Source organism: Hyperolius riggenbachi, chromosome 1 (genome assembly GCF_040937935.1).
Source record: "Hyperolius riggenbachi isolate aHypRig1 chromosome 1, aHypRig1.pri, whole genome shotgun sequence".
Lineage (NCBI taxonomy): Eukaryota > Metazoa > Chordata > Amphibia > Anura > Hyperoliidae > Hyperolius > Hyperolius riggenbachi.
In genome coordinates, this window is record NC_090646.1 from 398,449,668 (window position 1) to 398,471,946 (window position 22,279).

Below are 22,279 nucleotides of genomic sequence, written 5' to 3' on the forward strand. Positions count from 1 at the left end.
CAAGGACCGCCCCGGGGGTGTGCATCCAAGGGAAGGACATTGCACAGTTAATAAAGATTTAAAGAGACACAAGCTCTTTGTATCAAACCAACAGGTAATAATAACATTTTTATAATGTACTAGCTTTATTTTGTTTTGTATATAAACATACAAAATTACAAAAATTACGTTACACTTTTGGGATCTACCCAGAATAATAGAATAGAGACCAGGATCTTTAGGAAGCCCTGTGCTGGAAACTCTGTCCTGCAGGCCACCAGCTGTCATTCAGGACACACGATTAAGGGGGTGCCAGTGGGGGAATTTATTCGAGCAAGGAGGAATTGCTCCACAGATGATTTTGTGACACGAGTTTGCCACCCTTGGGTCTCGCTTCAAATCAACACTGCTACACTGATTCCGATTTGGAGAGGGCACAGAAAATGGCGATGTTGAGAGATAGGGACACACTACTAAGGAAGGAAATTGATAACAAAACATCAGACCGCCAACCCAAGACCTATCCAATAAATTTTACCACGACTTACAGTCAGCAATACAATAAGGTTATCAATATTATTACAAAACATATCCCAATCTTGTATGCTGACGACAAATTATTGCAGATTCTAGAACCAGGGTGCAAATTTTCATACATAAAGGCCCCCTCACTGGCAGCTGCCCTCTCACCCAGTCTATTCCAATCATCTAGTCGCACTGTACGGCCCACCTGGTTATCTATGGTAGGGTCCTACAGATGTGGCTTTCGCTACTTGTAAATATTGCTTCTGCCATGCCTCCTGACGTAGTGTAATCTCCACTGCTAGTCACAAAACCTTTTCTTTGCACCAATTTATCAATTGTAATACAAAATCTGTGATCTACGTAGTCACCTGTACAGTTTGTAATGTACAATATGTGGGTTGTACTACCCGCTGTTTAAAACAGAGAATTTCAGAACATTACAATGGTGCTTCGTGGAAAACCGATAACATTAGCAATGTGGCACGACATTACAGGGAGAGACTTGGCGGTGACATGAAACGGTTTTCCTTTCAGGGGATAGAGAGGGTTTCTGCCTCTCTTAGACGGGGTGACCTGTATAAGAAACTTCGGACGAGAGAGGCTTTTTGGATCTTGCAACTTGATACTAGAGAACCAGGGGGCCTCAATGCTAGGTGGGATATTAATTTTACATATTGATATCTTTTTAACCTATTTTTATATTTTTGTAATTTTGTATGTTTATATACACAATAAAGCTAGTACATTATAATTTATTATTTCCTGTTGGTTTGATATAAAGAGCTTGTCTCTTTAAATCTTCATTAACTGTGCAATGTCCTTCCCTTGGATGCATGCCCCCCCGGGCGGTCCTTGGGAAGTATCTATGTCCAACTGAGATGTCAGATATGTAAGGCTATGAGTAAGGATACTGATCTGAAACATGTCAGCCGTCTTGCTGTATCTGTGATTCCAGAGTGTGCGGACTTCATCCTATTTTTAATACTAGTTGCCTGACGCTCCTGCTGATCCTGTGTCTCTAATACTTTCAGCCACAGCCCCTGAACAAGCATGCATATCAGGTGCTCTGACTGAAGTCAGACTGGATTAGCTGCATGCCTGTTTCAGGTGTGTGATTCAGCCACCACTGCAGCCATAGATATCATCAGGACTGACAAGCAACTGGTATTGTTTAAAAGGAAACATCCATATCCCTCTTGGTTTAGGTTCCCTTTAAAGGCTGGTGCACACTTGAGTGTTTTGCAGATCGCCAGCGATCAAAGCGTTGCTGCCAATGTATCCCTATGGGATCATTCTCACTGCAGCGTTTGAGTTTTGCATAAATAGCAAATGCACTGCATGCAGCGCTTTGGGGGCGATTGCGTTGTGATTCTTGTTTCTCTATTTAACGGGAATCAAAAAGCAAAATCGCGTTTCACAATTTGCATTCGGAGTATGAACCAGCCCTAAAGGTGCTAGTTTCTTACCATGGCTTATTTACAGGCGTGAGCTGAAGTAGCATGCTTAGCAGTGAGCGGTCAGTGATTCCAAGCTAATTGTGTTAAATAAAGCAAGACCATTTACTGTACTGTAGGCAGTAATTTATTTCACTTTAGTTAACTCTGTTAGCTTGGAAACTGTGAATCCTGGCACAGTACTTCACTGCTAAACAAAAGTCAATACAGCTGTCATTAACGTGTTTGCTTTTTACATAATAGCAGTTTTATTCCACTTAGCCATTAGAAGCTTGAATATAAACTTAGAAGCTCTATCAAAATTAGCTTCCTTGAAATAATTGTAGTTGGGTATGTTTGATGCAGCCATTAATGTTCCAACGCATATAACATCAGAGAATGGAGGCGTTCCTGTCTGATGCCTTGTTGGTAGAGAAATCTGTTGGATCTGCATCCAACTCTTATGCTGGAAATACACGGTGGTAGTGATGATATGGTTCCATTAGATCATTTCCGACATGTCTGATCTCCCTTTCGATCCTTTCGCCGCTCGATTTCTGATAGTGAATGGAAAAGGATAAGAAAAACGAGAGGAAGATAAGAGAATCAACTGCAGAATCGAGCAGCAAAACCGAGAGGAGAATCGAGCGACAGAAACAAAATGTGTATTCCCAGCATTACAGTGGCTGTAGATGCAGTGTAGAACAGTCTAATTCATTAGATAAAAGCCTCTCTCAGTGACTCATAACGATTTACTAATAGGCGATAAGTATGGCAATCCTTCAGAATACTTATTTGTCCAAAAATACAGTGTTTCAAGTTAACAAGTTCAAAAGTATCTTGTAGGTGCACTTGCTTGTGCAATGAACTGGCAACTGCTATGTGCTAAATACACTGAAAGTATTGTCTGTGATGGACACTGTGGAGAGTCTCTGCCAGTGTGACCTTCACATAGCTTTGCTGTGGCCCCTTCTTTGATAAAACCTTATTTGAGGCTGCTTGGCATCACATAGGCCATCCCACAGGGGCACTTGATGAGATAAACCACACAGCTGAAGTTGCATTAAAAAAAAAAAATTTGAAACAAATGTTTTCTCCTGATCTCAGGTGTGCAACACAATTTCTCTGATAAGGCCAGAACAATTCTGGCAATTCGCTTGTATCGAAAGATTCCTAGCACTCGATGCCTTGCGATTCACACATTGCAGTAGTTTCTAACGGCTGACACACTGGGGTCACTTTCCACCCAGGACTAGAACTCCCACATAGCCTTCCAAATCAATTCAGAGTTGCTGCAAAAAGTAGAAATACGTGCAATACCAGTCTATCTGATCTCCCACTCCCCATTCTCAATGCCTCCCAGTCTAAAGCAAACGCTGACTTAGCAGTGTCTTTCCACCACGCCCTATCATACCCCCACTTCACCAAATCAGCTGTTCACTCGTGAGTGCACTACACTTCTGTGCCAGGTCAGTTTAATGGCCAGATGAATAGCATATTGAGAAGCAAATTGGCATTCATTTACTCTTGTTCAGTTACGGTTTCATTGATGTCTATGCAAGATATTCTGTCCACGGATTCAAATTGTAGAGTGAGACCTCTTTTAACAGACACTTTACCACTATTTAACTATGTCTTAGCTTGACTGACGAGTACTTTAGAGCTGGCAGTGGATTGAAGTATGGTCATATGCACAAGCTTCATTCCATCCACTCACTGTATCATTACTATTTTTATTTCACCAGATTTCATCTTGTTTCATCTACTCAATTTTAGCCGCATTTAGGAAATGCAATGTGATCCGCAAAGACATCAGAAAGTGTATAGACTGCACGGTCTATCTCTGCCTGGTTTACATTGGCCTTAAAAACTGAGCGAAATGGACCAGATCCTAAGTTAATCATTCGAAAATGTTCACATCGCTCCCTTAGGGCGGATCCATTTGTCCCGTTCCATCAAACGGACCTCAAGTTTGGGTCTGCAGCAATATTTCTGGATTGATGCATCGGTCACATGTACCATGTGGAATGGAGAGTCATGTATGGAAAACTGATGCCCTTTTAAAAACTGATCCAATCCACGGATCAAGTTTCACGAGAATCAGTTTTTCATATGTGCAAGTGTAAATTGGGCCTTACCACCCATGCATTACGATTAACCGCAGAATCATAACACATGGTTGCATGCATTTTAGCTTGTTTGCACACACAGCACTAGATGGAAAAGAGGCTTGATGTAAACCGGGCAAAGACAGACAGTGCAGTCTATGCACTTTCTGATGTCTTTGTGGATCACATTGCATTTCCTAAATGCGTCTGAAATTGAGTAGATGAAACCAGGCCGTAAGCCTCATACACATAAGGCACAAATGTCTGCAGTTGCAAGCAGACAGACAAAAAAAAAGCAACGACAGTTCGTCGTCAGGTCCCTCTGTGCGGCAGCTGTACACCCGTTGCACAGAGGGACAGAGATGCGGCGCAAGCTGTCGCCGAAAGTTTCGTCCCCCCGCCGGATCTTTCTTCTGGCTGTGGGTAGCTGTCGCTAGTCCGCGCATACACACGCAGTGGCGGACTACACAAGTCCGCGCATACACAAGCGTGGCGGACTAGCGACCGTTGCGGAGACAGAAGTTGCCGGCGATTGAACTTTTCAATCGCACGGCAACTGCTGTCTCCGGTGACAGTTCGGGGTGCGCGCCTCATAGACACGGGGCAACTGTCGCCCAGACATGCGCCTGCCATGTGTTTGTGGCGACAGTTGTGCCCTAGTTGAGTCTAGGGATCTCTGAAGGTACTCAGACATGACTTTTATCACTCGATCCAGCTCACTTTAGGTGCATCAGGATAACCTCTTACTTGGGCAGTTTTGAAGATTAATTTGATTTCCCCAATAACGAATGTAATATTGCTTTGTATAACAAATTGGGTAGTTTGACTTTGATTGAAGCAAAAATCTTAAAGGACCACTATTGCGAAAAATTGTAAAATTTTAAATACATGTAAACACATACAAATACAGTAAAACCTTGGATTGAAAGTAACTTGGTTTAGGAGCACTTTGCAAGACAAGCAAACATTTTAATGTAATTTGGACTTGCTAAGCAAGCAACATCTTGATATACAAGCACAGAACATTTACATGCGTTATTTCCTCTCAACTGAGCTAATGGTTCATCTCCCTTTGACGCTGTAGGAGTGTACTTGTACTTAATCTGAGTGTAGGGACAATGTACAATGTCGCATTATACTCCTCAAAAGTAGGGAAAAGCGAGTCATTGGCTAAATTCTTTGCAATGCCAGAAGAAAAGGATGGGGTGAGCCAACAAATACCATTGATTCTGTTGGTTAAAGTGATTGATTTTTTTTTTATTATATATATATATATATATATATATATATATATATATATATATATATATATATATATATATATATATATATATATATATATATATATATATATATATATATATATATATATATATATATATATATATATATATATATATATATATATATATATATATATATATATATATATATATTTACATTTACATTTTTGTATACAGTACTTTGTATTAAATACATTTTCTATAATTTTTTTGGATTGTGGTACAAATTATCTTAGTTCCCATCAATACTTACGGGAAATTTGCTTAGATAGAAGAGCTCTTTGAATTACACGTATGTTTCCTGAACGAAATATGCTCGCTAACCAGGTTCCACTGTAAGTATGTTTCACCCAGAGCAAAATGAGATGTAAACTATTTTTCTCCTATATTTACAGAACTGGGCTGTAACGCCGCTCAGCGAATAATTTGGGTGCCGCCAATTGCTGGAACTCAAATTAGAAGAAAAAAAAAGTTTTTATTTGGCTGCTGGTGGTAGCCAGCGCCCAGATTACATGTCCCTCTCCACCTCCGAGCTGCAACAACTCGCATGGGGAATAGCATTAACGCTACCCCGGACTTTCAGCAGGCGCAGGGTGAGCAGTCTTTTGGCTTCACCCTGCTCCGAAATTTAGATGCAGCCTTTTTACATATATGCATCCTGGCAGAGTGGTTGAGCAACTGAGGATTTGGGCTAGTACAAAACCTCTCAGTTCTGCCAGAGAAAATCTGTAGAAATCTGAGAGAAGTTTACTTCATGTTTTCATGTAATTTATATTTTATAAATTTTCACGATGGTGGTTATTTAACCTCAACCTTGAGCCTGGATTTCTTCCCACTATGTACTTATGCAAACCTGATGACAATGGCTTTCTTTATTTGACAGGAGCTGGGCCTTTCACAACTAAGGGAAGGAGCTGCTGGAGCCAGTCTGAGAGCAATCCTTTGTGTCCTCACTCTCCTGTTTTATCACACTTATGTGTCACTAATACTCGGTAAATATTTTTTTTTATTTTTTTACGGTAGACTTCGAGAAGCAGCTGAGGTCATTTAAAGGAAAAAACAAAATACAGGACTTTTTGTTGTGTAACTGAAGAATAAGGAACTTCAGCTGTATACACATATTAATGCAACAGATATGTACATTGGCTGATCTGTTATGAAAGCAGCCAGATCAGACGATTGTAATGCTCCTCTTATGTGCAGTGTGGTCCCTACAGAGTACAGCTGACATCCAAAGATCACTGTATTATCTGCTGCTTTAGAGACCACAAGGTAGGCCAACTTTCTCTCTACACCCCTTCCCTCATAGAGCCTAATGTGCATCTGCATAATGTTAGTGTAAATCTGGAATCCTACCTGGACGTTTGACTGTGAAAATCCATGACCAGCATTATTCCCCTGTAATCAGTGTAAGACATTACCTGAATACAGTCAGAGCGAAAAAGGCATTTACCCTTTTGTGGTTTCCTCATGTGGCATTTTTTTTTTTACCCTTCGGGGGTTCTGAATTTTAAATGAACTAGGATACTAGACTGAGGGAACGTTTAAAAAAAAAAAAGGTATGATTTTACATTTTTATTTTATTTTTCTTAAATGTAATAAATCCACGAAATTATTGAGCACCACCCTATCACATGTATGCTCTTACTTTTTTTTTATGCTTGGCATTGAGAACCTTTTTTTTTGTCCCATGTTCTCTTTTTGACTTGTTCATTGAATAATAAGACTCGGACATATCACATATTTTTCATGTGTTAAACTGGCATTGATAATACTGTTCTGTAGCTCTGATTTCTAACTTGTTACTCCCTTAAAGAATCCCCTTTTTCGTCTGGTCTTATTATCAAAAGCTAGAGAGACCTGCAGTTCTTTAGCCAATATGTAATAATAGACATAAATTCAGGAATTGAGCCTCAACTGTGGACAGAAAACCTCCCACCTCATTAAAATCCTTGAAAACTGTAGTAGTAACTGCAGGAAGGACATGAGGTTGACCCCATATACACATTCGTGTATTCAGTCATACCACTCACTCCTATACCGGCTGTAAGTGATCAGATGAGGTTAGTTCTCATTGAGCAACAAGTACTGGGGGTAATGATAAGATTTTAAATATCTAAACTGAGCTTAAGTGTCTTTTTATATGCACAGTTTAGTAAGTTGAAGGGTCAGTCCAACTTATTGGCCATAAATAATAAAGACATCCAGACACATCAGTCTAAAGATGAAATTGAATTGCTGCATACAGAAAACACAACGTATACTGTAGTGGATACAGAGTTCAAGGCTACTCTGCAAAAGTCACATCAGATCTCTCCCCCCCCCCCCCCCCCACCCCCCCGTCTGGGTGAGAATCAGAGGAAGTCGCATATATGAAGCTTCAAAAATGCATCACCACTCATGCATGCCTGGTTGTACTGTGTGGTAATCACACGCTTAAATGCAAACTTTAACTTGGTGCGTTGTAGCATATACTCATGAGGTCTCCAGGCTATGTGCCAGGGAGAAATCACCTGATGTAAATACCTCTAGCCAATACTGTTTGACCAACCTATGTTCTTTATTTTGACCACATGCTTGTAGGATAACTTTGTTCCTTAAACAATTTAAAAACTGGGCAGTATAAAATTAATTTTGTTGTATTACACATTCTTTAATGTATAATTCTCAGCGCTGTTTCCAAGGACCTGCAGCCACTCCATGCATAATAGGCTGACAAATGGCTGTCACCACATAAATCAAGAACAAGGGGTCAGATCTCCAGTTTCCAAATAAAAGCAATTTATTGCAACCAGTTGAAAATCAATTCCCAGACTACCAGTACTTACATCGTTGGTCCTTGCAAACAGGACCCTGGTGCATAAACAAGCATTCAATACAATGGGCTCTATTCACAAAACTTCTCATAAATGACTTATCACCTAATTGATAAAAATAACTTTTCAGCACATTTACAAGCAAAATAATCGCTCAAAGTAAGTTGTTCCTGATTAACTTAATCTCAATATTACTTTTCTTACATAGTTACTTGGGTTGAAAAAAGACATGTCCATCGAGTTCAACCTTCATTTATATTTTTACTCTTTGCAAGCTTAAAAATGTATCATAGATATGGTGAAAACAGGTGACAAAGCTTTTGTGAATCATGCCCAATGCATGCAAAGTTTTCATCACAGTACAATAGAAGTCAGATGTAAAACTTGCCCACTTCTCCAAATCCCGACCAGGATTCAGACTGACGGCATAGGGCCGAAATCTGTTCGGAATTTGGAAAAGTGAGAACATTTTATATTTGTGACTTCTATTGCACTGCACTGAGCACTTTGCATTGTAAAATGCCTGTTTATGTACCGGGGTCCTGTTTGCACGGACCCACAATGTGAGTACTGGTTGTCTGGGAATTGATTTTTAACTGGCTACAATTGATTGTTTGTTTTTATTTGGGAACTGGAGATCTAGCCCCTTGTTTTTGATTTATGTAATATCCGCCACTTGTCAGTTTATTATGCACAGGGTGGCTGCAGGTCCTTGGGAAAAAAAAAACACTGAGGATTATACATTATTGTTTGACTGTAGCTCAATTTATTTCACAACTGTGAAGCAATTTTATTGATCTATCCTCTTGTGCTATTACACTCAACCATTCCTTTTGAAAGCTATGCTGTGATAGAAGACAAGGTTTTCACACCACTGAAACTTTACCATGCCTGTGAAGTATTTCATTAATATCACTCTGTTTTAGGTACTGGTGAAAACAATCTTGAAGAAGCAGAGGCACTTATTGAACCGTACCTCGAGAAATTCCCAAATGTATGTAATTTTCTAATAAACCTACAAGTATATATTCTCATTATAATAATACTATAAGCTTAAGCATGTTAATATTCCTTTTTCTCTTCAGGGATCTCTGATTTTGTTCTATGCTGCCCGAATAGGCGTGCTCAAAGGAAACTTTGAACAGGTAATGATTGTTTCTTCACCAGTATAACTATGCATGCATTGTCAAGCAGCCATATATTAAAGTGGAATATAACCCTGCATTTCATCTTTGCACTAAAACATTATTTACAGCATATTATATGCAACCAGCATTTTTTTTTACTAAACCAGCATTGGAAGGGTTACACACAGAGCTTGAAAGTTCAGTGCAATGAAATGCTGCTGAACTTCAGATAATGTTACATTGTGTTTACTTAAATGTATCAAGTGAGGAATATCACAATTCTCTGACTGCAGAGAAGCTGCTGGAGAGAGAGAGAGACACTGAAAGCTTGTCTCCCTGCAAAACAGCAATGAATAAAACCAGTTATTAATAAAATGCAAAGTCAGCTCACAAAGCAAAAAACTGTACTTTTGAAAACCTATAACTTCTAAATGAATAATAATACTTATGCACAAATGCAAATATGAAAACCATATGGCATATAAAAAGTAGGTAAACATGTTTTCATTGAATATTATGTCAGGGTTTTAAACCGCTTTAATTTTATTAGAATTTTCAAATTGTACTGCTGAAGTGGCACAATAAACATTCCAGGGGGCGTGGCTTGGCGACGCATCGAGATGGCTGCCTAACTCTGAGCTCCTGCTACCCGTCCGCCTAAAGCCTCTCTCGTGCTTCTCCCCGCTAACCTTCCATGGAGAAAAGGACCCCACGTCGACAGCAATCAACCCCTGCACATAACAAGCTGAGCCAGACACAAGCAGGAAGAACAGTACCCGAGATATTTCACTCGCTTAATCTCCGCTCACAAACTTCAAAGATGGCGCCGCCGAAAGATCCGGCCTCTGCCCGCTCATCCCTGGAGTCCTCCCCACCTACGACATCCAAGCCGGCTGACAAGCACCTCAAAGCCCCGACCCTAGCAGACATGTATGCTATGGCTGAAGACATAAAATCCTCCTTTCAAAGCGCCTTAGCGGAGGTCCGTAGCGACGTAGCTGCTATAGGCCAGAGACTGCACACACTAGAGGCGGGGGGAGAGAAAAGAGACCTCAAGCTCAAAAAACTCCAACAAACGGACCAAATCCATAAAGACAGACTGGATGATCACGCCAGAAGACTTGAAGACCTCGATAATAGAGGCAGAAGATGTAACATACGTTTGAAAGGCCTACCGGAATCGGTGACGCAGGACAATTTATTGAAAGCATTATCCGCCATCTTTAACGACTTGCTAGACAGGCCCGCGGATACCTCAATCGGCTTTGTACGTGCACACAGAGCTCTAAGACCGAGAGCTTCTGAAGGTATGCAACCCAGAGATATAATTTGTTGCCTAGAATCGTTTATCTTAAAGGAAGAAATTATGCGGGCAGCTAGAAGCCAAGAGGCCATCTTATTTAATGATAGCAATATCCAGCTCTACCAGGATCTATCTCCCATTACTTTTACTAAACGTAGAGCAATGAAACCGCTACTAACTGCCTTAAAAGAGAAAGGCTTGTCGTACAGATGGCGATTTCCATTCGCGCTCACAGTACAAACAGATGGGAAAATCTACACTTTGCGCTCCATTTCGGGCCTAGCAGGCTTTTGTGACGACTTAGACATCTCGGCCCCAGACCTTCCAGACTGGGACGGCGACTTATCATCCTACTCTTCGCAAGCAAACAAAAGATACAGATCCAGAGATCAAAACGAAGAAGAGGAGGGCTCTAGCAATGCAGATTTAACCTCCACAAAAATAACAAGAAACCAGTTCCAAGCAGAAGACCCCCTACAGGAACTTTCGGACGAGGACTAATTCACCGGAGGGTATGCTATGTTTCTCCTTTCTGGAGAATGTTTTGCCTTATAAGATCTCCCTACTAACTGACGGTCACCATTTTTCATTTTTTCCCCTTCTTTTTTACTTTTTCATTATTGCCCCATACCCCCCCCCCGATGTTCTCCAAACATACCATCTGGTCTAATGACTATTTATTTTTTAAACATTTAAATAAGCCATATACTCAACTGTTATTACCTATCCCACAATAAGATGGCTGACCAGATGGCGACCTGCTAATGCTATCCTATGGAAGACCACGTAAAAAGAATACACCGTTATTACTCAGTATGGTTTCATACCACACTATAACATGGCATACCTACATTAGGTGCCCTGTCATATTTCTTGGAGAACTAAGAGAACTGGTGACTCTATGATAGCCATGTTTCTGGATCTAAAAGAAGTCAGAGTTCATCTACTCAGTTATTTTACTTTGTGTGGGAGGGGTGGGGGGAAGTGGGCGATTGAATGGGAGATCTGAAAATGCAAGGTGTCTCTATCTAAAGTCATTTATAGTACATTTATGCTCCGAAGGGTAAATACCATTTGTTTTATTAGGATTCTATAACTACACAGGTAACTGTTGTCCTTCCTCCCTGGACAGGGGTGGGGGGGGGGGGAGGGGGTCAAAGTCTATTTGAATGACTCAGTTATGTTATGTTATGATGTGGATAACTTCCACACTAAATTTACTTTTTACTTTTCTCCAAATTGATGTGTATTCAGCTTTAAGGGGACAAATTGGTCCATGTATAGGCGGACACGGCAATAGCCTCACATACTTGAGTTTTAAATAACTCCTATAGTGATTCCTATTGGGCACGATCTTTTTGTTGCCTTCCACAACCCTCACACGGTGTACCTAGATATACACTGACCAATCTGCCCCACATTGTAGGTGAGCACAACACGCCTCATTGTGCTCACGTGAAGGGCTCTTCACAGATAGTTCTGATATTGTGAGCTGTGATACATAGCACATAAATAAGAACTGATCACACATGTCTCATACTATACTCCTTTACACTCTATCTTTTTGCCTCTCTTCCCAGTTTTGACTTTCCCTCCCTCTTTCTTACTGCTGAAACAAACCATAACCGATTGTATTCTAGTACCATAGAATCTGTATTCGAATTGACCAATACCATGTTTGCAATGAATAAGGCAACTACACACACCTCATTAGGCCTCATACAAATAAATATTTCATCTCTAAATGTGAATGGCCTTAACACACCTCAAAAAAGGTCTACAATCTTTGAGTTTTTTCGCAAAGAGAAATCTCACATAGCTTACATTCAGGAAACTCGCCTTCGTACGAATCATATCCCATCCAGATTTGACTCAAGATTCCCAGTGGCATTTCATGCCACCTCACCCACTTCAAAAACCAAAGACGTCTCTATCTTTGTTCACAAAGATCTACCCTTCATACTGGAGGAGGTTGAAAAAGATCCTGAGGAACGTTTTATATTTGTTAAAGGAAAACTTAAGTCAACTATAAAAAATGAGATTTGCTCACCTGGGGCTTTCTTCAGCCCCCAGCAGCCGATCGGTGCCCTCGCAGCCCCGCTCTGACGCCCCAGGACCCGCCGGCGAACACTTCCGGTTTGGCGGACACCGGCCGACTGGCATGGGAACGCGAGTGATTGTTCGCGTTCCCAGCCTGTATATCGCCCCCCCTATGCTGCTATTGCGGCCAGCTGGTCGGCTGCTGGGGGCTGAGGAAAGCCCCAGGTGAGTAAATCTCATTTTTTATAGTTGACTTAAGTTTTCCTTTAAAGGTAGAATACACAGACAGGTCACGCTGGCAAACATATACGCCCCTAACAAACAGACATCCTTTCTCTCCACTACCATACACTAGTTACAAGGCTTTACCCAAGGCATCCTTATTATGGGTGGAGATTTTAATGTACCCCTACATCCCCTAGTAGACTGTTCCAATGGTTCTTCAATGCTTTCTTACAGGGCCCTTAGATACATAAAAACAAACTTACAACGTCTATCTCTACTGGACTCATGGCGCATCTTCCACCCTAAAGATAAGGATTATACCTACTTCTCTCGTCTCCACAATAAATACTCTAGGATTGACTACTTTTTTGTGAGCCAGCGTGACCTTTCGTTAATATCAGATTCTAAAATTGGAAACATATCCATTTCTGACCACGCACCAATATTCTTGACACTGACACTACCTGAACAGACCTCAAAGACCTGGTGTTGGAGACTCAACCCTAACTTGTAAGCTGACAAAGCTAGAGTGCAGACCATCTCACACTCACTACAATCATATTTTGAACTAAACAACACTCCTGATGTTTCAGGCATAACAATCTGGGAAGCTCATAAACCAGTGGTCAGGGGAAAGCTCATCAAAATGAGAGCTAAGCTTAAAAAAGAGAGAGAGGAGGGAGTAGCTGCTTTATTAGCAGACATTGCTAAACTAGAGAAAATACACAAACAGACTGCTGCTGTCCAAACAATGGAGGAACTATCTTTGGCAAGAACAAAACTACACTCCCTATTATTTGCAGATGCCAAACGTAAAATCCTAGCTGGGAAAAAAATATTTTATGAACTTGGCAACAAAAGCGGAAAATACCTAGCTAGAGCACTCAAAAAACCATCAATCTGCAGACACATTCCCTCCATTGTAGACAGCAAACATAGGAAAATAGTGAAATCTGAGGAGATTGTAGAAGAATTTAGAAATTACTATCACTCCTTAAACAACCTAAATACCTCTTCACAGTCCCAGGATTTGACCTCTGCTAGACAGACTAAGATCTCAGAATTTCTCCAAAAACATAGTACCGTATTTTTCGGACTATAAGACGCTCCGGAATATAAGACGCACCTAGGTTTAGAGGGCAAAAAAAACCAGGAAAACAATATATCCTAAACCTAGTGCATCTATAGTGCAGGGGTGTCTTATAGACCTTCCTCCCCCCAATTATGTCCTCCTTGTACCTTTTCAAGTACCTCTTGTGCCCTCCTTTGTCCCCTATCCCTGTGTCCAGTGTCCCCATCTCCTCCATATCAGTGTCCTCTGTCCCATATGATCCCACACATTATTGCTGTGTATTCTCTCCCCCTGTCGTCCATCCTGCTGTGTATTCTGTCCCTGTGTCCTTTCTTCCGCTGTGTATCCGGGCTCTGTATCCTGTGTCCACGTCTGCTGTGTATTGCCCACTGTTTGTCTCCTGCCCTCTCCCCCCTTTCCTATTTCCCCGGATTCAAACCCCTTTTCCATACTTAGCTGCAGCATTCTACCTGGTGTCTGTCCCTCTGTGTACTCGATCCAGCTATGTATCCTATATACATGTGTCTGCTGTGTTTTGTCCGCCGTCTATGTCCTGCCTTCTTTGTGTCCGTGTCCTTTGTTCCTTGTCACGCTATGTATCCAGTGTCCGTGGTGCCCGCTGTCCCGTGCCCTATGTCCCAGAGTGCAGACCCATTTGTCTATACTTAGCTGCAGAACACCTCTCCGATGAAGAGGAAACCGCTATCTTCTCGGTCTTGAGTGTGTCCGTGGTGCCTGCTGACCGCTGTCCTGTACCTTATGTTCCCGAGTGCAGACCCATTTGTCTATACTTAGCTGCAGCACACCGCTCCGATGAAGAGGAAACAGCCATCTTCTCGGTCTTGAGGGCGGGAGCAGAGCGACATCACTGGGGCCAATCACTGCAATCCCTGCAACTGAGGGAGTGCAGTGATTGGCCCCAACTATGGAGCCCTGCTCCCGCCCGCGAGACCAGCGCGTCCTATTAGGAAGGGAGCAGGAGCAGTGAGCTGCCGTGATTGGCGGTTTGGGGCAGCGCCTCTCCGCTTGATTGGTAGATGGCTGCTTCCTCTTCATCGGAGCTGCAGCTAAGTATGGACAAGCGGGTCTGCACTCGGGAACATAGGGCACGGGTCAGCAGTCAGCGGGCACCAAGGACACAGGATACATAGCGTGACAAAGGACACGGACACAAAGAAGGAGGACACAGACGGCGGGCGAAACACAGCAGACACGGACACAGCATACACAGTGGGAGAAGGGACATGGACACAGGATACACAGCGGGATCAAGGACACAGAGGGACAGACACCAGACAGAATACACATGGGTACAGAGGACACATAGGTGCCGGTCCAAATTTTAGTATTCGGACTATAAGACGCACTGACTTTTCCCCCCAACTTTTGGGGGAGAAAAAGTGCGTCTTATAGTCCGAAAAATACGGTAAGTCTCTTTCTATGACAAATGATGAGAAAAAGGAGATGGAATCTCCCCTGACCACTGATGAATTCTTAATGGCAGTAAAAGCTTTAATTCAAATTATTCAAACATACTCTGGCCCCAGCATTTGTTTGGGCCTTCAACGCAGTTTCCCCATCTTTCACCCTCTCCACACAATTTTTAGCTGCCCACATAACCATGATTCCTAAGGTAGACAAAGACCTACAACTTTGCTTACAGACCAATTTCTTTATTAAATCTTGATGCCAAAATACTGGCAAAAATCTTGGCCAATAGAATACTCCCCTATGTTCCTGATCATATTGGAAATGATCAAACTGGTTTTATACCTGGAAGAGAAGCGAAGGATAACGTCATGAGGACAATTGGAGTAATGGCATACACCAAAAAACATAACATCAAAGCGTTTGTCCTCTCCACGGATGCGGAAAAAGCTTTCGACAGGGTGGCATGGGACTATATGCGTGCCACCCTGTCGAACCTCGGTTTGGGACCTTTTATGTTACAACTGATTGACATACTTTACTCTAACCCCTCCGCACAGGTGAAGGCAAACGGTTGCTTATCTAAAACCCTTACAATTAAAAATGGAACATGACAGGGATGCCCCCTCTCCCCACTTATATACATACCTACGCTAGAACCATTTCTAAACGCCATAAGAACAAATCAGGCAATTAAAGGCATCAAAATAGGTTAATCATACAATGTGGTAGCCGCCTTCGCAGACAACCTTCTCTTCTATCTAAGAGACCCCATACCATCACTCCCCAATCTGATCAAAGCTTTCGAGGAATATGGCAATATTTCTAATCTAAAAATAAACTTCCGCAAATCACAAGCCTGACTCAAAGGTAATAGAAACTTGTAAAGCTTCCTTTACATTCTCCTGGACCTCAGAACACTTACGTTATTTAGGTATTAACTTAACATCCTGTTTTAAGGACTTATTTAAAAAAAACTATGAAACTCTAGGAACTGCGTTGAGGGCCGACTTACTGAATTGGGGTCAAAAGAAAAGTCTTTCCTGGTTTGGTCGCATGGCGTCGGTCAAAATGAACCTGCTCCCCAGATTCTTATATGTTAGCCAATGCCTCCCCATATCCTTGCCACCCTCTTATCTAAGAGACATTCAAAAACCTGTAAACAAATTTATCTGGGGGGGGCAAACCCCCAAGAATCAAACGAGCAACACTCATCTTGCCAAAAGAAAACGGTGGAGTAGCTCTTCCAGATCTACACACTTATCATGTTGCCTCCCAACTATGCAGATCAATTGAAAGGTCAAATTCTAAGACACCAAAACAATGGGTATTGATTGAACAGGAAATCACGGGTATCAAGGCTCAAACGCTGGGCTGGACCGACATTTCACCAGTTGAACAAAAATCCTGGGCTAACCCACTAATCTCAGCTACTGTTAAAACAATGAGAACGGTGCCATCCCTGGGGTTATCATCCTTCCCTGGCAAATTAACTCCACTATCAAGCAACCTGGACTTTTTGCCAGCTTATGATATCCCATTTCTTCAAAACTGGCCAGATAATGAGACTCCCAGAATAAATGACTTTATTCTCAATGCTTCGGTGAAAACATACTCAGAGATCTCTTCCCTAAGGGATGATGCTGTTCTCACTCAATGGCAATACTTCCAAATCAGACACTACCAATACTCTCTAAAACAGGAATTCAACTGGGTAAAACCCCTTACTCCATTTGAAAACATGATTCTGACGAAGGATACACCTAGACACTTGGTCTCGTTGCTTTACCAATTATTATTAACCGCTTCTGATCAAAACAAACCCAAATACCAGGAACAATGGGAAACTGACCTGGGAATGACACTACATACTGATCAGTGGCAAAAAATTCTCACACTGAACCACAAAGGCTCTTTATGTGTGAACACACAAGAACTAGGTTATAAAATCATCTCTCGCTGGTACAGAACCCTAATTGTACTACATAAAATATACCCTTCCCCCCCAGATCATTGTTGGAGATGTGGCTTACATCAGGGTACACTCTTACATATTTTTTGGTCATGTCCCTCCATAAAACCCTATTGGAAACAGGTCCATCAAATTATGGAAAAGGTTTCTTGTGCTCAGATTATTTTTTCCCCAGATAGCTTACTACTTCATAACACAAAAGAATCTAAGAAATCATACAAACGATCAGTGGCATCCCTACCATAGAGCGCAGGGGGCGGGGCTTACCGGGTGACAGACACCCAGGGGGGTGTCGCCACGACCCCCCACAGCAGCACAGCAGGAGGGGGAAGCAGGGCTAGGAGGAGGGGCTGTGGAGGCAGCGGTGGGGAGGGGGGAAATATCCCCCCCCCCCTCCCTCACCTGGGACCTCTCCTTCTGCCTCTCTCTCCCCCTCCAAAAATTAGCGGCGACAAGTGCGGGGCGGCCGGAGGCGTATGGACAATTACTCACCTGATTTCCGCGTTCCAAGCGTGGAGCGCAGCGTCATGACGTTACAGGTCTCCGTCTTCAATGCCGCCCACTGTGCTTCCTGATTAGCGGAAGCACAGTGGGCGGCATTGGAGGCGGAGACCTGTAACGTCATGACGCTTGGATCGCGGAGATTAGGTGAGTAATTATCTGTACGCCCCTGGCCGCCCTGCACTTGTAGCCGCTATGCTGGAGAGGGGAGAGAGAGGCAGAAGGAGGGATCCCAGGTGAGGGACCCCTCCACAGCCCCTCCATCTAGCCCTGCTTCCCACTCCTGGGGCACCTACATTGGGGGCAACTATACTAATTTACTGGGGGCAACTATACTAGCCATACTGGGGGCAACTATACTAGCCATACTGGGGGCGACTATACTAGCCATACTGGGGGCAACTATACTAGCCATACTGGGGGCACCTACACTGGGGGCAACTATACTAGCTTACTGGGGGCACCTACACTGGGGGCAACTATACTAGCTTACTGGGGGCATCTATACTACCTTACTGGGGGCAACTATACTAGCCATACTGGGGGAAACTATACTGGGGGCAACTATACTAGCTATACTGGGGGCAACTATATAGCTATACTGGCTGGGGCAACTATACTAGCTATACTGGGGGCAGCTATCCTGGCTGGGGGCAACTATACTAGCTATACTGGCTGGGGGCAACTATACTAGCTATACTGTCTGGGGGCAACTATACTAGCTATACTGGCTGGGGGCGACCATACTAGCTATACTGGGGCAACTATACTAACTTCATTAAGGGCAACTGTACTAGCTATACTGTGGGCAACTGTACTAGCTATACTGGGGGCAACTATATTACCTACACTAAGGGCAACTATACTAGCTATATTGGGGGCAACTATACTGGGGCAATGGCGGCGCCATTCTCCAAGCACCCCTAAAGCACCCCCCAGCGTGAACTGACTTTCGGCGTCTAATAGACGCCGTGTCAGTTCACTGACAGCAGCAGCCCACAGCTGCGGCAGAGCAGGGCTACAGTAAAATGGCGTCTGAAGCCCTGCTCTGGAGACTGAGTCTGCAGTGCAGGGCTTCAGGCGCCATTTTCCCATAGCACGCAACGCAGGTTATAGCCACACCCACTTTTTTTTTGGGGGGGGGTGTCTTTTAACCTCCTTGGCGGTAATCCCGAGCTGAGCTCGGGGTATGCCGCCGGAGGTCGCCGCTCAGGCCCTGCTGGGCCGATTTGCAATCTGAAAAAAGCAGCACACGCAGCCGGCACTTTGCCAGCCGCGTGTGCTGCCCGATCGCCGCCGCTCCGCGGCGATCCGCCGCGTGCAGCGGCGAAAGAGGGTCCCCCCAGCCGCCCGAGCCCAGCGCAGCCGGAACAAACAGTTCCGGCCGGCGCTAGGGGCTGGATCGGGCGGCTCTGACGTCAGGACGTCGACTGACGTCCATGACGTCACTCCGCTCGTCGCCATGGCGACGAGGAAAGCGAAACAAGATAGGCCGCTCATTGCGGCCTATCTTGTTACTTTCGATTGCCGGAGGCGATCGAAAGTACGCTTCCGGAGCGCCCTCTAGTGGGCTTTCATGCAGCCAACTTTCAGTTGGCTGCATGAAATATTTTTTTTTTAATTTAAAAAAAACCCCATTTCAGCCTCCCTGGCAAAATAAATAAACCGCCAGGGAGGTTAATACCCAGCACCGGGTGTCAAATGCCCTAGGTACGCCACTGCAAACGATCCTTACAAATTCATATAATTAATGCAGCCAGAGCCTTGATACCCGTCTATTGGAAATCAGCCTCTCCTCCCTCAATCAAAGATTGGATTAAGTGGGTTGAGTCCATTTAAAAAATGGAAAACTTAATTCACATAGCAAATGATCAAAGTGAAAAACACTCTTTCACCTGGATGGTGTGGTTTGACTATCAATGTACAGAGGAATATAAAAAAAGAGGTCTTAAACCTAGACTGCATATACCTTGTCCCTAAAATGAATTCTCTTTCTTGATTCCCTACTTTCGCCTTTCTCTTACCTCTCAATGACACATGTGTATACAGTTGCACTCAACCCCATCAAACTGTATCACCTATATCTCATCAATGATAATATGCTTACTATTGGCAAAATGTATAAGACCTGTTACTCTGCGAATCTGCAATCTTGTCGTATCTCAATTATATATCTGCAATTATCTGACTTTGACCATTATTGGTCTACTGTTTACTGTATTAACAAATTGCTTTTCGTTCAATAAAGCTTAAATTGTGAAAAAAAAAATAGACATTCCAGGAGTTCTAAGATTAAAGAGCCTCTCCTCATCTTTGTTCCAGAGCTTTCCTATACCTGCAAGGTAATGGAGGATAAAGATGACTTCTGCTCTAGATTTTGTTTAAATAGGTGAGCAGCATATATGAAATGCCTGCATAGGTGAGCGGTGTATATACCACACCCACTGGAGGTCTCTGATCAAATGTCTGCATAGGTGAGTGGTGTATATACCACACCCACTGGAGGTCTCTGATCAAATGTCTGCATAGGTGAGTGGTGTATATACCACACCCACTAGAGGTCTCTGATCAAATGTCTGCATAGGTGAGTGGTGTATATACCACACCCACTAGAGGTCTCTGATCAAATGTCTGCATAGGTGAGCGGTGTATATACCACACCCACTGGAGGTCTCTGATCAAATGTCTGCATAGGTGAGCGGTGTATATACCGCACCCACTGTGGAGGTCTCTGATCAAATGTCTGCATAGGTGAGCGGTGTATATACCGCACCCACTGTACAGGTCTCTGATCAAATGTATGCATAGGTGAGCGGTGTATATACCACACCCACTGGAGGTCTCTGATCAAATGCCTGCATAGGTGAGTGGTGTATATACCACACCCACTGTAGGTCTCTGATCAAATGTCTGTGTAGGTGATCAGGGTAAATACCACACTTACTGGAGGTCAAATGTCTGCATAGGTGAGTGGTGTATATGTTATGGCCAGAACCCGAAGTGTGGCCACTTCTCGTTCTGGCCAGCCACTTCGGGTTCTGGCGGGCCAATGTGCGAAGTGGCCGCAGAGGAGCGGCCAATGTCAGAAATGTAATTACTACACTAAGCTACAATGTATTTTACGGCCGTCTCGCTGCGGCCAAATGTATTACAACTTGCTTAATTTCATTAAATATAGCCGGCGGCAATGTAAGAGATGAAGCCGCCGGCTTTCGCACTGCCTCCTCCACCACTCCTCCTCCCCCCTCTCTCCTCTCCCTGCCTCCTAATACGATACGGAGCAGCCGGCGGGGACACGCGTGTCCCCGAGAGTCATTCGTCGCGGCAGGGGAAGCAGAGCGGGGAGGCTGCAGACATTGCTTCTGCCAGCACCCGCTCTGCAGGAACGGCAGGATTCCCCTGCCGCGACGAACGACTCTCCATATCGTATTAGGAGGCAGGGAGAGGAGAGGGGGGGGGGGGAGGAGGAGGCAGTGCGAAAGCCGGCGGCTTCATCTCTTACATTGCCGCCGGCTAATTTAATGAAATTAAGCAAGTTGTAATACATTTGGCCGCAGCGAGACGGCCGTAAAATACATTGTGCTTAGTGTAGTAATTACATTTCTGACATTGGCCGCTCCGCTGCGGCCACTTCGCACATTGACCGGCCAGAACCCGAAGTGGCTGGCTAGAACGAGAAGTGGCCACACTTCGGGTTCTGGCCGTAACATATATACTGCACCTATTGTAGGTTGTAATTAGAATATGTTGCGATTGTAAATACATGAAGCGTTACATACATGGTATTCAATAAATGTTGTTGTTTTTTTACAGGCCCAAATCACCTTCCAGCAGTGCATTGAAGCACAACATGAATGGAAGCAGATTCACCACCTGTGCTACTGGGAGCTGATGTGGTGTTATTCCTTCCAACAAGACTGGCTCCAAGCATACCGCTATGCTGATCTGCTGAGCAAGGAAAGCAAGTGGTCAAAGGTACATTATTACTATTTTACAATCTTTACTCTTTATCTTCTCTCAAAACAACTTTGATTTTCTCTCGCTACATCCAATAGCTGGCATCCACATAAAACTCAAGTTGAAAAAAAAGGGATTAACTCAATAAGTGTTTCACGTGATTTTGCTTTTTATTGTGGAAAAATGGCCATAGTGCCAAGCTGTAGTATTCTGCCAATATGTAGAGAACATTGACTTTTTGTTGTTTCGTAAGAGGGTTATGGAGTCCCAGCTAAAAGTAGTGCAAGCTAACTTGGTCTTGTAGACTGTGGCCACTAATAGCGGGCGTGAAGAAGTCAGGGATTAAGGTTGGGAGGAGGGGTTAAGGTTAGGCAGCCATGGGAATCAAGTTTTTTGCCCACCAGAAGGGGAGGGGTCAATGTTAGGCACCACCGGGGGAAGGGGGGGGGGGTGTTAAACATCTTTTGGTGTTATTTTATGTATAAACATTTACAAAGTAGACTTAATATT

General features: G+C 43.4%; 1 protein-coding gene across 2 annotated transcripts in view; it reads left to right on the forward strand.

The window, feature by feature from the left end:
- TTC39B (tetratricopeptide repeat domain 39B) overlaps positions 1-22,279 on the forward strand; it is a 275,315-nt gene that overhangs the window by 194,932 nt on the left and 58,104 nt on the right. For both annotated transcript variants that reach the window (XM_068234826.1, XM_068234833.1), the window contains 4 exons: positions 6,212-6,320; positions 9,071-9,138; positions 9,230-9,289; positions 21,626-21,787. In XM_068234826.1, the coding sequence (XP_068090927.1) occupies positions 6,212-6,320; positions 9,071-9,138; positions 9,230-9,289; positions 21,626-21,787 (399 nt within the window). The remainder of the gene's footprint in view (positions 1-6,211; positions 6,321-9,070; positions 9,139-9,229; positions 9,290-21,625; positions 21,788-22,279) is intronic.